Source organism: Trichechus manatus, unplaced genomic scaffold (assembly GCF_000243295.1).
Source record: "Trichechus manatus latirostris isolate Lorelei unplaced genomic scaffold, TriManLat1.0 scaffold00109, whole genome shotgun sequence".
NCBI classification, from domain to species: Eukaryota; Metazoa; Chordata; class Mammalia; order Sirenia; family Trichechidae; genus Trichechus; species Trichechus manatus.
The window spans coordinates 9,811,043-9,827,687 of NW_004444045.1; the positions used below are offsets into that span (position 1 = coordinate 9,811,043).

Here is a 16,645-nt window from a genome sequence, read left to right on the forward strand (position 1 = left end):
TTTTTTTTTTTTTGATTAGTGCCAATAATGTCAGGGTGAGATGGAATGTCAGTGTAGTTTTGATTTGCATTTCTTTAATGGCTAATGATCGTGAGCATTTCCTATGTGTCTGTTAGCCGCTTGTGTGTCTTCTTTGATGAAGTGTCTGTTCATATCCTTTGCCCATTTTTTAATTGGATTATTTGTCTTTTTGTTGTTGAGGTGTTGCAGTATCTTACAGATTAGTGTTTAGACCCTTGTCAGAAATGTTGTAGCCAAAATTTTTTCCTCAGTCTGTAGGTTCACTTTTTACTCTTTTGGTGAAGTCTCTTGATGAGCATATGTGTTTAATTTTTAGGAGCTCCTAGTTATCTAGTTTATCTTCTGGTGTTTGTATACTGTTAGTTATAGTTTGTATCCTATGTATACTTTATATTAGGGCCCCTAGCCTTGTACCTATTTTTTCTTCCATGATCTTTATAGTTTTAGGTTTTATATTTAGGTTTTTGATCTACTTTGAATTAGTTTTTGTGTGTGGTGTGAGGTATGGCTCCTGTTTCATTTTTTCTTTACAGATGGACATCCAGTTTTGCGAGCACCATTTGTTAAAGGGATTGTCTTTTCCCCATTTAATGGGTTTTGGGACTTTGTCAAAGATCAGCTGACCGTAGGTGATGAGTTCTCAGTTCTGTTCCATTGGTCTGTGTGCCTGTCGTTGTACCACTACCAGGCTGTTTTGACTACTATAACTATATAGTACGTTCTGAGATCAGGTAGTGTGAGGCCTTCTACTTTATTTTTCTTTTTAAAAAATGGTTGACTTATCCAGGGCCTGTTTCCTTTCTATATAGAGTTAGAGATTAGTTTTCCATCTGGTTAAAGAATGCTGATGGTATTTGGATCGGATTGCATTATATCTGTAAATTGCTTTGGGTAAAAGTGACGTTTTCACAATGGTGAGTCTTCCTATCCATGAGCATGGTATGTTTTTCTATTCATGTAGGTCTCTTTTGGTTTCTTGGAGTAGTGTTTTGTAGTTTTCTTTGTATAGGTCTTTTATGTCCCTGGTTAGATTTATTCCTAAGTATTTTATTTTCTAGGGGCTATTATAAATGGAATTATTTTTTGGTTTACTTTTTTCAGTTCTCTTTGTCGGTGTATAGGAATTCAACTGATTTTTGTAGTTAATCTTGTATCCTGCTACTCTGTTGAATCTTTCTCTTAGTTACAATAGTTTTCTTGTGGAATCTTTGGGGTTCCCTATGTATAGCAGTATATCATCTGCAAATGGGGGTAGTTTTACTTATTCCTTTTCAATTTGGATGCTCTTTATTTCTATTTCTTGCCCTATTGCTGTAGCTAGGACTTCCAGCACAATGTTAAATAAGTGTGGTGATAAAGGGCATCCTCATCTTGTTCCTGTTCTCAGAGGGAATGCTTTCAGCCTCTCTCCATTGAGAATGATGTTTGCTGTTGGTTTTGTATAGATGCCCTTTATTATGTTGAGGAATTTCCATTCTATTCCTATTTTCTCAGAGTTTTTATCAGGAATGGGTGTTGGACTTTATCAGATTTCTTTTCTGCATTGATTGAGATGATCATGTCATAGTTTTCTTTTGTTTATTGATTTTCTAATGTGGAAACATCATTACATACCTAGTATGAATCTCACTTAGTTGTGGTGTATTGTTTTTTTGATATGATACTGAATTCCATTGGCTAGAATTTTGTTAAGAATTTTTGCATCTGTATTCATGAGAGATATTGGTCTGTGGTTTTCTTTTTTTGTGGTGTCTTTCCCTGGCTTTGGTATCAGAGTTATGCTGGCTTCATAGAATAAATTCGGGAGTATTCCTTCCTTTTCTATGCTCTGAACTAGTTTGAGTAGTACTGGTATGAGCTTTTCTCTGAATTTTTGGTAGAATTCTTTAGTGAAGCTGTCCTGGCCAGGGCTTTTTTTTTGTTTTTGGGAGTTTTTTAAATTATCTTTTATTCTTGTTATTGGTCTCTTCAAATTTTTTATCTCAGTTGTGTTAGTTTAGGTAGCTAGTGTGTTTCTAGAAACTTGTCTATTTTCTCTAGGTTCTCAAATTTGTTGTAGTGCAATTTTTCGTAGTATTCTGTTACAAACCTTTTTATTTCAGTTGGGTCTCATGTAATGTCACCCTTCTGAGTTGTAATTTGGGTTATTTTCTTCCTCTCCTGTGTTTCTTTTGTTAATTTGACCAGTAGTTTGTCAATTTTGTTGATCTTTTCAAAGAACCAATTTTTAGTCTTGCTGATTCTTTCTGTTGTTTTTCTGGTCTCTACTTCATTTATTTCTGCTCTAATCTTTATTATTTCCTTTTTTCTGGTGCTTGTGGGCTTCTTTTGCTTTTCTCTTTCTATTTGTTCAAGATGTAGGTCTAACATTTTGATTTTGTCCCTTTCTTCTCTGATGCTCTTATGATATCTGTGTTACTGCTATACACTGACCTTTGTACACTGCCTTTGCTGTGTCCTAAAGGTTTTGGTATGATGTGTTTTCATAGTTGTTTGAGTCTAGGAATTTTTTAATTCCCTCTTTGATTTCTTCTATAAACATTTGCTTGAAGTATATTTTCAATTACTTTTATTCCGTTTGCTCTGTTTTGTTTTGTTGTTGATAGTTGCCATTGATCTTACAGTGGTCTTATTGATAAGAGAATGAAATGTTGGTCAGTCTTGTGCCATCTATGTGATCATTGATATGTTTGAGTCCATTGTTGTATTGTGTCAATACATCTCATTGAGGGTTTCCCTCATTTTTGCTGACCCTCTGCTTTACGAAAAATGACGTTCTTCTCCAAGTATTGGTCTTTCCTGATGATGTGTCCATAGTAAGTGAATCAAAGTCTCACTATCCTCACTTTTAAGGAGCATTTTCTTAGGAGCAGTAAATTCTGTATAAGTTGGCTACTCACCACCCCCCCCCCCACTTTTTGATCTTGCATAACTATTATTTTCTTAGTTTCGTAGGGCTACCATTACAAAATATCACAAACTAAGTAGTTTTAAAGAACAGAAATTTATGTCTCACAGTTCCAATTTATTGTCTGTCTAAAAGTCCAAATCAGGGTATTGGCCATATTCATTTCTTCTGAGGGCTCTGAGAGAGTAACTGTTTGATGCTTCTCTTCTATCTTCTGGTGGCTTCCAGCAGTCTTTGACATTCCTTGGTTTGCGGTTGCATCTATCTCTGTTATCACATGGCTGTTCTTCCTCCTGCATCTGTTCTCAGTTTTTATAAGACACCACTCAAAGGATCTGAGGACCCATCCTACTTCCGTGTGACTTTATGTAATCCTAACTGATTACATCTTCAAAGAGAGACCTTAGTTTCAAACAAGGTCACTTTCACAGGAATAGGGGTTACTACTTCAACATATTTTTTTTTAGGGGTAGGAAACGATTTAGTCTATAACAATCATGTTGTCTGTTTTTCAAATTAATTGTGTCCAAGATTTTTATAGGCGTACACAGTGATGAATGTCCCATACTTGCAGAAGTAAACCTTCTGAAAAGCCTAAGCAAATATTTAGTCAGGTTAGAGACAGGGTTATTAACCTTTTTTTCCTTTCTCCAGGTTCTCAAAATTCATTTCTACAAATAATATTTCCAGAGAAAATACAAGCAAATACAAGTGATGATTCAGAACTAGAAAATGTAAGAGAATTTTTTTTGTAGTCTAAATTATTATATGAAATTTCTTATTACTTAGCAATGAAATATAGCCATCCCATTATAGTAGAAGGTTGAATATAAGTATAGAGGCATGAATATAAGTATCTAATATTACTACTGATAAGAAATTTAGAGTTTTATTAGAAAAGCAAATATATAAGTTAGAATGTTCTATTTTATCTAATATTTGTTGTTTCATCATGGTAAAATTATTTTTTAAAATCTAAATACAGAAAATAATGTATAAGAATTAAGGGTCTTATGTGAATGATATGTTATATTGCAGAAAGATGTGCCCTTTAGGTTGGAAGGCACTCAAAATATGATTGGGGAAGAGCTGCCTCCTCAAAGTAGAGTCGACCTTAATGACGTGGATGGAGTAAAGCTTTTGGGACCTTCATTTGCCGATGTGGCACAACTCAAGATGAGAAAGCATAGCTGCAAACATCCGTTAGTAATAAGAATGTGGAATGTATGAAGTATGAATCTAGGAAAATTGGAAGTTGTCAAAAATGAAATGGGAACACTTGAAGATTTATACCCCAGGCATTAATGAGCTAAAATGGACTGGTATTGGGCATTTTAATTGGACAATCATTTGGTTTATTTTGCTGGGACTGACAAATTAAAGAGGAATGGTGTCACATTCATTGTCAAAAAGAACATTTCAAGATCTATCCTGAAGTTCAACACTGTCGGTGTTAGAATAATGTCCACACACCTACAAGGAAGACCAGTTAATACGACTATTATTCAAATTTAAGCAGCAACCATTAATGCCAAAAAATGAAGTGACTGAAGATTTTTACCAACTTCTGCAGTCTGAAATTGATCTAAGACGCAATCAAGATACACTGATAATCACTGGTAATTGGAATGTGAAAGTTGGAAACGAGGAAGGATTGGTAGTTGGAAAATATGGCCTTGGTGATAGATGATGCTGGAGGTCACATGGTAGAATTTTGCAAGACCAACTACCTACTCATTAGAATTACCTTTTTCAACAACATAAATGGCAACTGTACACGTGGACCTCACCAGATGGAATACACAGGAATCAAATCAACTACATCTGTGGAAAGAGACAGTGGAGAAGCTCAATATCATCAGTCAGAACAAGGCCAGGGGCCAACAGTGGAACTAATCATCAATTGCTCATATGCAAATTCAAACTGAAGCTGAAAAAAATTAAAACAAGACCATGAGATACAAAATACGACCTTAAGCATATCCCACCTGAATTTAGAGACCATCTCAAGAATAGATTTCGAATGACCAAAGACCAGATGCATTTTGGGATGACATCAAGGACATCATATATGAGGATAGCAAAAGATCATTGAAAAGACAGGAAAGAAAGAAAAGGCCAAAATGGATGTCAGAAGAGGCTCTGAAACTTGCTTTCGAACGTAGAATAACTAAAACAAATGGAAGAAATGATGAAGTAAAAGAGCTGAACAGAAGATTTCAGAGGGCGGCTTGAGAAGACTAAGTAAAATATTATGAAATGTGCAAAGACCTGGAGTTAGAAAACCAAAAGGGAAGAACATGCTCAGCATTTCTCAACCTGAAAGAACTGAAGAAAAAAATCCAAGCCTTAGGTTGCAGTATTGAAGGATTCTATGGGCAAAATATTGAACAATGTAAGAAGCATCAAAAGAAGATGGAAGGAATACACAGTCACTATCCCAAAAAGAACTGGTCAGTGTTTAATCATTTCAGGAAGTAGCATATGATCAAGAACCATGATACTGAAGGAAGAAGTCCAAGCTGCATTGAAGACATTGGTGAAAAACAAGGCTCCAGGAATTGACGGAATACCAATTGAGATATTTCAACAAACGATGCCACGCTGGACGTGCTCAACTCATCTATGCCCAGAAATTTGGAAGACAGCTACCTGGCCATCTGACTTCAAGAAATTCATATTTATGCCCATTCCAGAGAAAGATAATCCAAAAAAAAATGCGGAAATTGTCAAATAATATCATTAATATCACATGCAAGTAAAATTATGCTGAGGATCATTCAAAAACAGTTGCAGCAGTACATCAACAGGGAGCTGCCAGAAATTCAAGCCTGATTCAGAAGAGAACATGGAACCAGGGACATCACTGCTGATGTCAGATGGATCTTGGCTGAAAGCAGAGAATACCAGAAAGATGTTTACCTATGTTTGATTGACTATGCAAAGGCATTCAACTGTGTAGATCATAACATATTATGAATAACATTGCAAAAAATGGGAATTCCAGAACACTTAATCATGCTCATGAGAAACCTGTACCTTGAACAAGGAGATGGATACTGTGTGGTTCAAAGTCCAGAAAGGTGTGTGTCAGGGTTGTATCCTTTCACCATGCTTATTCAATCTGTATGTTGAGCAGATAATCCAGGAAGCTGGACTATATGAAGAAAAATGCAGCATCAGGATTGGAGGAAGCCTCATTAACAACCTGCATTATGCAGATGACACAACCTGGCGTTCTGAAAGTGAAGAGGACTTTAAGCACTTACTGATGAAGATCAAAGACTACAGCCTTCATAATGGATTACACCGCAGCATAAAGAAAAGAAAAATCCTCATAACTGAACCAATAAGTAACATCATAATGAACAGAGAAAAGATTGAAATTATCAGGGATTTTATTTTACTTGGATCTACAATCCACATGTATGGAAGCAGCGCTCAAGAAATCAAAAGATGCATTGCATTGGACAAATTTGATGCAAGAGACCTATGTAAAGTGTTGAAAAGCAAAAATGCCACTTTGAAGACTAAGATGCGTCTGACCCGAGCCATGGTGTTTTCAATTGCTTCATATGCATGCAAAAACGATGAATAAAGAAGCCTGAAGAAGAATTGACACCTTTGAATTATGATGTTGGTGAAGAATGTTGAATATACCATGGACTGCCAAAGGAACGAACAAAGGTGGGTGGTTTGTGGAATATATGAGCAGGTGACCAGTAAAAGTCTGTTTTCTGAATATGTTGAAGTTATTCCAGCACTTTGCAAAAAACATTCTGGTAGATGTATCTGAGAAATTGTATCGGGAAAGTCCCCAAAGGGATGGGATTTCTTAATTAGCAAAAGCAGATCATCTGTCTGTTATTAAAATTTAAAACACAAATTTACCATTATTGTTCAGTAAATTCCCTTATAGCCTCCATTAATCAACCCACATACACTCTTTAAAGACAAAGCTAATTTTCTCTGTATACAGTTAAAGAAAATATATCTGGTACGCTAACATCTTCTTAAGTGTTAAGTTTTTGTTTTGAGAAAATATGCATTCAGGAACTACTTAGGGGAACTTGCCCATCAGCTCCACCTTACAAAGAAAGAGGTAAAGAAACTCCAGCATCTATGTTCAGTTATCATATTCAGATCAGGCTCAGGGACTATTTTTTCTCACCAACGCAAAATTTAAAGCTAGGATACCCTGCTGCTTCAGTATCAGGATTTTATGTTCAGTGTTTCTTATATATGCCATTCACCTGTTTTGCTTCTTTCCTCAATTTGTTTCTGATTTCACTTTTTAAAAACTAAACTTAAAAAAATTTGGAATAATTTTATATTTACAGAAAAATTAAAGATACTACAGAGAGTTCCGGTATAGTGTTCACCCAGTTTCCACTCATATTAACAACTATGTTGATACATTGTTGTTGTGTGCTATGGAGCCGATCCCAACTCATAGTGCCCCTATATGACGGGTAGTACTGCCTCATAGGATTTCCTGGGCTGTAATCTTTTTTTTTTTTTTAATTGTGCTTTAAGTGAAGTTTACAGCTCAAGTTAATTTCTCATACAAAAATTTATACACATATTGTTATGTGACACTAGTTACAATCCCTATAATGTGACAATACACTCCCCCTTTCCACCCTGGGTTTCCTGTGTACCTCCAACCAGCTCCTGTCCTCCCTGCCTTCTCATCCTGCCTCTGGACAGGAGCGTCTAGGCTGTAATCTTATGGGAGCAGATCAACAGGTCTTTTCTCCTGCAGAGTGGCTGATGGGTTGGAATTGTAGACTTTTCAGTTAGCAGCAAAGCACTTAACCATTATGCCACCAGGGCTCCTTTTTTGATACACTACATTAGTCAGAACTAAGAAACTGAGATTGGTATGTTACCATTAACTAAACTATAGGCTTTATTTGGACTTCATCAGTTTTTCCACTAATGACCAGGATCCAGTGTAGGATACAGCATTGCATTTGGTTGTCGTGTCTCCCCAGTCTCCTCTGCTTTGATAGTTTCTTGGTCTTTCCTTGTTTTTCATGACCTTGATAGTTCTGAAGGCAGGAAGATATTTTGTAGAACGTCCCTCAATTTGGGTTTATCTGTTATTTTCTCAAGATTAGACTGAGGTTATGGGTTTTGAGGGGAAGTTACCATATAATGTCCTTCTCATAAAATCATATCAAGGGGTACACGATATCAGCTTGACTTACTGCTGATAACGTGAACTTCCTGGTTTCACTTTTGAGCATTTGTTGGACATTTAAATAAACTGCCTCATTCTTTAATTTATGTAGTCTTCTGGTTGTATCTTATTTTCACACGTGCTGGAATGTTTTTTTCTGTGTTCTGATATTTGTGTCCTTTTGATATTTTTTATTTTAATAGACTTTATTTTTTAGATTAGTTTTAGGTTTACATAAAAATTGAACTGAAAGTGCAGAGTTCCCATATTATGTCCCCCACCCCCACAGTTTTCCCAATTATTAACACCTTGTATTAATGTGGAGCCCTGTGGCATAGTGCCATAGTGGTTGTGAACTCGGCTGCTATCCAAAAGGCAGCAGTTCAAATCCACCGGCCATTCCTTGGAAATCCTATGGGGCAATTCTACTCCGTCCTATAGGGTCGCTATGAGTCGGAATCAATTCGATGGCAGCGTGTTTGCATTAATGTGGTATATTTGTTAAAATTGAGGAACCCATGTTGATACATTATTCTAAATTAAAGTCCTTAGTTTACATTAGGATTCACTTTTTTTTTAATTTTTTTTTTTTGGGTGAAAATATACACAGCCAAAGATACACAATTTCAATAATTTCTACATGTATATTTCAGTGACATTGGTTATATTCTTTAAGTTGTGCTACCATCTTGCTGTAGGATTCACTCTTCATGTTGTATGGTTCTGTGGGTTTTGACAAATGCATAATTTCATGTGTCTACCATTACAGTATCATACAGAATAGTTTCACTGCCCTAAAAACGCCCTGTGCTCCACCTGTTCGTCCCTTTCTCCTCTCTGAACCTCTGGCAATCACTGATCCTTTTACTGCCCGTTTAGTTTTCCTGGAGTCCCTGGGTAGTGCAAACGGTTAGTGCACTTGGCTGCTAATGAAAAGGTTGGAGGTTTGAGTCCACCCAGAGGTGCCTTGGAAGAAAGGCCTGGTGATCTACTTCTGAGAAATCAGCACAGTTCTAGTCTGACTTACAGGGGGTCACCATGAGTTGGAGTCAATTTGAAGGCAACTGGTTTAAGTCCCTGGGTGGCGAAAATGGTTTGCACTCGACTACTAACCTAAAGGTTGGTGGTTGAACCCACCCAGTGGCCCCACAGAAGAAAGCCCTGGTGATCTGCTTCTGTAAAGATCACAGCCAAGAAAACCCTATGGAGCTCAGTTCTGCTCTTTAACACATGGGGTCGCTGTGAGTTAGAATCCACTTGATGGCAGCAGGTTTGGTTTTGGTTTTTATAGTTTTGTCTTTTTTAGAATGTCATGTAGTCAGAATTATATAGTATGTAATTTTTTCAGACTGGCTTCTTTCACTACCAGTATTCACTTAAAGTTTCTCCATGTTTTTTCATGGCTTGATAGCTCATATCTTTTTACCACTGAATAATGTTCCATTGTATGAATGTACTATGGTTTGTTTGTCCATTCAGCTATTGAAAAACATCTTAGTTGCTTCGAATTTTTGGCAATAATTGAGTAAAGCTGCTGTAAACATTCATGTGCCTTTTGTGTGGATATAAGTTTTCAACTCATTTGGGTAAACACCTAGGAATGTGAGCTCTGGATCGTATGGTAAGCCTATGTTAACTTTGTGAGGCACTGTCAAACTGTCTTTCAAAGTAGATGTGTCATTTTGCATTCCCACCAGCAGTGAATGAGAGTTCCTGCTCTCAAATGAGAGCTCCACATCCTCGGCAGCATTTGATATTGTCAGTTTTGTGGACTGTAACCATTCTAATAGGTGTCTAGTGGTATCTCATTGTTTTTGTTCTTTTGATTTTTGTATGCTTTAACTTTTTTTTTTTTTAGTCACTGATTCTCTAACTCTTGCTTTTCACATGTACTCTTTTGTTCATCACTCAAGTTCACTGATCTACTGATGTCCTAAACTATTGCCATCTACGTTCTGACTCGAAAATAGTAGCAACACAGTCAAAGACAATATCAAATTTTGTTCAAGAATTTTCTGTTTAAAAATATAAGAAATAGGCAATGTATTTTAGGAAGATTGTTAGGAAAATGTTTAAAAGAAGTATTCTTTGTACCTTACTGATGTAGAATACCTTATTATCTCAATGAAGCCACCTAAATATTCATTATAACATAGCATATGATCTCTTCTTTCATAAAGAGTTTATAGTTCAGTTATATGTAGTTTTCTAATCCTATATAAACCCTCAGTTTGGGCTTATTTTTTGTGGAAATAGTAAGAATGGCTTGTATAATAAATAAATATTATAATTTTTTGATATTTTTTGCAGATGATAAATCATGTATAGTCTGAGATTTTAACCAAGATAATAAAGACATTTCAAGCATTGTTTGGAGGGATTAATTGATGCAAAATTGTTACTTTACATCTTACATTAAATTTATGTTCACTCTCAGTTGTTCTGGATTCTCTAGGAACAGGTATCCTATATTATCCCAATAGATGAGAAACTGTATACTGTGCACCTTAAGCAAAGGTAATGTATTTATTTATTTTTCTGTAGTTTTGGATTTCATTTTATTTCAATGAATTTGTCTACTTGTAATAAAAATGGAATATAAATAAATAATAAAATGTAGTTGTTGAGAAAGATTTTAATTGTATCAGATGATACAGATGTTCTTCTGTGAATTAATTAAATTTTTTGTTCTAATGCCAGAAGTCTTTTGTGAATTAGGGGGTTAGGAACAGAAAAATTAGAGATTCACCTCCTGAAGACAGATCTATGTTTGAGTTTAAGTTAACAGGACTGCTAGGACCTAAATGATCAAGGCAGGCTATCAAATAGGAAGTAAATCTGTAACTGATGGTATCAGCTGAGGTTTGATCAGGGAGGCAGGACCACTATGAGGGGTATGGGATATGAGATTTCATGTAGAAATTAGACCTTACACTGTTGTGGGAGCTGGCGAATAGTCTATGGAAGGCTATTGCCTCTACATCTGGTGGTCATGTGCCCTAACGCTCTATAAAATGAATTAACTTATAAACTGAGCATCTAGACTAGTACTAGATATGTACCATCTTTCAGAGAATCGACAAAATAATAATTGAAGTAATTTTCTGTAGGGTTTAATTCTCTGACAGAACCCCAGTTGAGAAAGCTTGGCATGGCAGTAATTTGTGACTTTTAAGAGGACAGTTTCAGTTCAGTTTTGGCGTAGAATTAGACTACGTGGTATCAGGGAGAGGAAGATTCATGAGAAGCTGGAGGTAGCAAGTGTAAATAACTTTTCAAAAACATTTGGCAGAGAAACAAGAAAGAGCAGGCTTAGATGGATACTTTTTAAGAAAGCAGAAACAGAAAGGCTTGGCTAAGGGGAAATTTCTTAGAGAGAGAAGAGAGATGAAAGGTGATTGTGTCAGAGGCCAAAGAATGCCACTTAGTAAAAAAAAAAAGAGATAACTTACTCTTTTAGACAGAAAGGAAGAAGAATATGGTAAATGAAAAGGACTGTTGAATGGCATGAGAGAAAGTAAGAGAACTTACATTGCGTTTGAACATCTTATCAAGACTATAAACAGGTGGTGGGTAGGGAGTGCATATATTATTTTGGAGTGTTACCTGCATAATGATTATGATAGCCTAACAACAGGAAGGAAATCCTGGTGGTGTAGTGGTTAAGAGCTATGGCTGCTGACCAAAAGGTCAGCAGTTTGAATTCACCAGGCACTCTTTGGAAACCCTGTGGGGCATTTCTACTCTGTCTGTAGGGTCGGTGTGAGTCAGAATTGACTCAACTCGACAGCAGTGGGTTTGGTTTTTCGTTTTAATGACAGGAAGGTATTGCAAGTAGATTATAGGAGATCTAACAAGAAGTAAAGTATGACTGTGTAGAGGTGAGGGTTTAAAATGAAAATTGTGTTTTTAGTGAAAGTTTACACAGCAAATTAGGTTCCCATTTAACAGTGACTTCATAAATTGTTCAGAGACATTGGTTACATTTTTTTTACAATGTGTTAACATTCTCATTAATCCCCTTCTGGGTGTTTCTTTTCCAGTAATCTGATTTCCCTATCCCCTTACCCTTTCATCTTTGCTTGAGATTAATTGTGGACCCTTTGGTGTGAAGTACGCACTAGTAATGTTCTTTAAGAGCCGATCTGTTATTTAGCTAAAAGGTGACCTCTTTGGGTAGTTTTGGCTCAAGATTTATGGAGTATCTCAGGGTGATAGTCTCTGGGAGTCCTCTATTCTCATAGCCAGTCCAGTAAGTATGAACTTTTTACAAATTTGATAACGGTTCCACATTTTTCTCCCCTTCTGTCACGATTCATCTATTATGGTCCTGATTAGAATGGTCATTGGTAGCAGCTAGGCACCATTTAGTTCTTTCGGTTTCAGGGTAGGTAAGGCCATGGTTTGTATAGACTGTTAGTCCTGTAGACTAGCTTCTTCTCTGAGTCTTTGGTTTCTTTCTTTCCTTTTTTGCTCCAGAGAGGGGAACAATAGTTGTATCTTAGATGGCTACTCACAAGCTTTTAAGACCCAGACACTACTCACCAAACTAGGATGTAGAACATAAACTTTGTGAACTATATTATGCCAGTTAACCAAGTTGTCCCATGGGACTATGGTCCTAAGGCTTCTAACCCAGAAAACCAATCCCATGAGGTGTTTGGTTATGTCTAAGAAGTATCCATAACTGTGCCCCTTATGTGCTTTATTATATATGTGAACATGCATGCACACACACCTATATACATACAGCTACATGTATATATGAACACATGTATTCACACATATACATACCCGTACACATATATGCATGCATACATACATATGTAACCACACATATATTTTTTGGTTGTTGCTGTTGTTGCAAAAATTGTATATGTACTAGCATTTACCAAAAACATCAGTTTTTTTTTTTTTGTGTGTGTATACTTCTTAGTGACATCATTTACCTTGGTAAAGCTGTACACACTTCACCCACATTCAGGGTTACCTTTCCTATCACCCAAAATAACAAGTATCTATTATCTAAAGAGTGATTCCTCCCCTCCCCACCCACCCATCCCTGATAACTACCAATGAATGGTAGTTTCTGTATGTATATGTATTTTTGTCTTTTTATAAAAGTAGGATCATACAATATTTTTCCTTTTATGATTGACTTATTTCACTCAGCATAATGTCCTCCTGATTCATCCACATTATGTTTTGAGGACTCATCATTATTCTTTATGGTCGTATAGTATTCCATTGTATGTATGTACCTCAATTTGCTTATCCATTCATCTGTTGTTGAGCACTTAGGTTGTTTCCATCTTTTTGCTATTGTGAATAGTGCTGCAATGAACATAGGTGTGTATATGTCTGTTCATGTCACTTCTTTTAGGTCTCTAGGGTATACAGCTAGTAGTGGGAATGCTGAATTATAAGGTAGTTCTATTTCTAGTTTTTTGAGGAAGCATCATACCATTTTCCAAAGTGGTTTTACCATTTTACAGTCCTACCAGTAGTGAGTTCCAGTCTCCCCACATTCTCACCAGCATTTGTTGTTTTCTGTTTTTTGGATCAGTGCCATTTTAACAGGTGAAATGATAACTCCTTGTTTTGATTTGTATCTCTCTAATGGCTAAACATCACAAACATTTTTTCATGTTTTTATTGGCCACTTGAATGTCTTCTTTGGTGAAGTGTCTATTCATGTTTTTTGCCCATTTTTTAACTGAGTTGTCTTTTTGTTGTTGAGTTATTGAAGTTTTCTGTATATTTTAGAGATTAGATTTTTATCAGATATGTCATTCCTGAAGATTTTTTCCCAGTCTGTAGGTTGGGTGGGGATGTTTTTTTTTTTTTAGAGATGCTGAGGTAGCAGAAAAAAGATTAGGTAACAGATTGGATATAATGGTGGCAGGCATTTGGTGGACAGTGAAGGAGAAGGGGAATAGACCTGAGTCAGGGAAAATGTGGACTCACTTTTGGAGAAGTTGGGTATGAAGTGCTTGTAGGACATCTTAGGAAAAACGTTCAGTTGGCGTTAATAGTTTAGAACTTGGGAGAGAGGTCTGGGTTTCAAAGTTATCTTTTTATATAGATAGTACATGAAGCCACAGAAATGGATAACATAAACCTGTAGCAGTGGGGATGTATGTTAAAAGTAAGAAGGAAAACAATCTAGAATTGAATGTCATGGAAACATTTTAGAGAAGAAGAAAGGATCCAGATGAAGGGACTTTTAAGAAAAGACAGTAAGATATGAGAAAGAGGAGACAAACAGGAGGATGAAGTGATATCACTGAAACCGAAAGAAGAAGGTTTTAAAGAAGGGGAATATGATCAACAGTGTCAATTGCTTCAGAGTAGTTTTACTTGACTACAAACTGCCTTTTGGATTTAGCAAGTAGGAGGTCATTAGCAACCTTGGTGAGAGCAATTTTAGTGGAGGATTCCAAACAGAAGCTGGTCTGGGTGATCTAGTTAAATTATGTTGGATTAGGAGTGAGTAGGAGTCCCTGGGTGGCTCAAAGGGTTAATTGCTCAACTACTTATGGAAAGGTAGGTTGTTTGAACCCAACTAGAGGAGTTGCTATCTGTTGGAATTGACTCCATAGCAATGGGTTTGGTTTGATTTAGAGGAGTCTAGGAAGAAAGGTCTGCCAATCTGGTTCCAAAAGATCACAGCCTTGAAAACTTCATGGAGCACAGTTCTACTCTGCAAAACATGGGGGCCGTGAATTGGAATCGACTCAGTGGCAACTGGTTTGGTTTTGGATTTAAAGGAGTAAGCGTGAGGTGAGGAAGGATAATTAAAGCAGTATGATAAATGCAAGGAATGATACCAGAGAGTTTAACTTGGAGTCTTAGTTTCAGTATATCTATTAAGGTAAATATGACTTTTACACAGTACCTTTCCACTTTGTGATAAAGGTGACATATCTCTATAATAGTAAAATTTAGAAAGAATAAAAGAATAGAAAACTCTCATAAACCTATAACCAGTTCATATCTTTATAGATTTTAAAATGCTTTTCCTATCTCTTTTCTTGCAATCCCTTCTTTTAATTTTCTTTAAAGGAGTCTGTTAAGATAGGAAAGTTATTTTGAGTAAATGCGCTTTGTTTTCCATAAAAACTACATATGTGTCAAAAGAAAATGTTACCTTTATGTCAGGGGTTGGCAAGCTTTTTCTGTAAAGAGCCAGATAGTAAATATTTCAGGCTTCGAGGGCCAGACTGTCAAAAATACTCAACTCTGCTGTTGTAACAGAAAATCAGCTATGGATAGTTTGTAACAAATGGGTGTGGCTGTGTTCCAGTAAAACTTTATTTACAAAAATAAGTGGTGGGCTATATTTGGCTTGAGGTCATTAATTTGCTGACCAATGCTTTATATGTTTCAAAAGAATAACTTTTATAATTTTCTCATTTTTTTATATTCAGATTGTTTTTAGCAGATAATTTTATGGTTTATTTGTATAATAAAGGATCTATGAATTCTCATTCTTCAAATATTCAGGTAAGATTTGTTGTATGTTTTATAGATTTTTTAAAACCATTTTTATATTCAGTGAATGTTTTTCTAATACAGAACCAAAAACCCCAAACCCATTGTTGACTTGATTCTGACTCAGCATGACCCCATATGTTGCAGAAGCCTCTGTTTCATTTCCTCCATGATTTTCTTGGAATCCTGATAAACTAAAGACAAGATAGATCGATTTAGCAGCTTCCACACTGCCTAGAACATAGGTACTATTTATTTATTTTTTCATCCATCCATCCATCTGTAAATGAATAAATTAAATAAGAAAAGCCAACACAAACGTTGTTGGACACCAAATTACAGACCAAAACCTTTCCTTTTTTTTGAACATTTTATTATGCTTCAGGTGAAAATTTACATAACAAATTAGTTCTTCAGTCAGTAATTCATATGCAAATTGTTCTGTGACACTGGTTGCAACCCCTGCAATGTGTCACCATTCTCCCCCTTTCCTCCCTTGCTTCCCCATTTCGATTCCTCTGATTTCCTTGTCCCTCCCTGCCTTCTCATCTGTGGTTTTGGGCAAATGTTGCCCTTTTGGTCTCCTATAGTTGATTGTTCTAAGGAGCTCCTCCTTCATGGGTGTTATTGTTTATTTTATAGACCCATCTATTATTTGGCGGAAAGGTGGCCTCTGGGAGCGTCTTCAGTTTCTAGTTAGAGGGCTGTTTTAGGGCAATAATCTCTGGGGTTCTTATTTAGCTATACATCTTTTCTTAAAATTTTTATTTTTTATACTTTAGAAGTTGTTTTAGGGTTTATAGCATACATCTTTAACTTATCACAGTCTATTTTCAAGTGATAAAACTTCATATACAGTATAATAATACTACAACATTATACTTGTTTTTTTTTTCTTTTTTTTTTTTTTATTGTACTTCAGGTGAAGGCTTACAAAACAAATAGTTTCTCATGAAACAGAAGTACACATGTTGTTTTATGACATTGGTTAACAACCCCACAACATATCAACCCTCTAACTTCTCAACCATTATTTT

The 16,645-nt window shown here is 36.0% G+C and overlaps 1 protein-coding gene across 1 annotated transcript in view; it reads left to right on the forward strand.

Moving 5' to 3' along the window:
- ADAM32 (ADAM metallopeptidase domain 32) overlaps window positions 1-16,645 on the forward strand; it is a 149,165-nt gene that overhangs the window by 8,290 nt on the left and 124,230 nt on the right. The window contains exons 3-5 of the mRNA XM_004383432.1: window positions 3,584-3,663; window positions 10,570-10,631; window positions 15,545-15,620. Of these exons, the coding sequence (XP_004383489.1) occupies window positions 3,584-3,663; window positions 10,570-10,631; window positions 15,545-15,620 (218 nt within the window). The remainder of the gene's footprint in view (window positions 1-3,583; window positions 3,664-10,569; window positions 10,632-15,544; window positions 15,621-16,645) is intronic.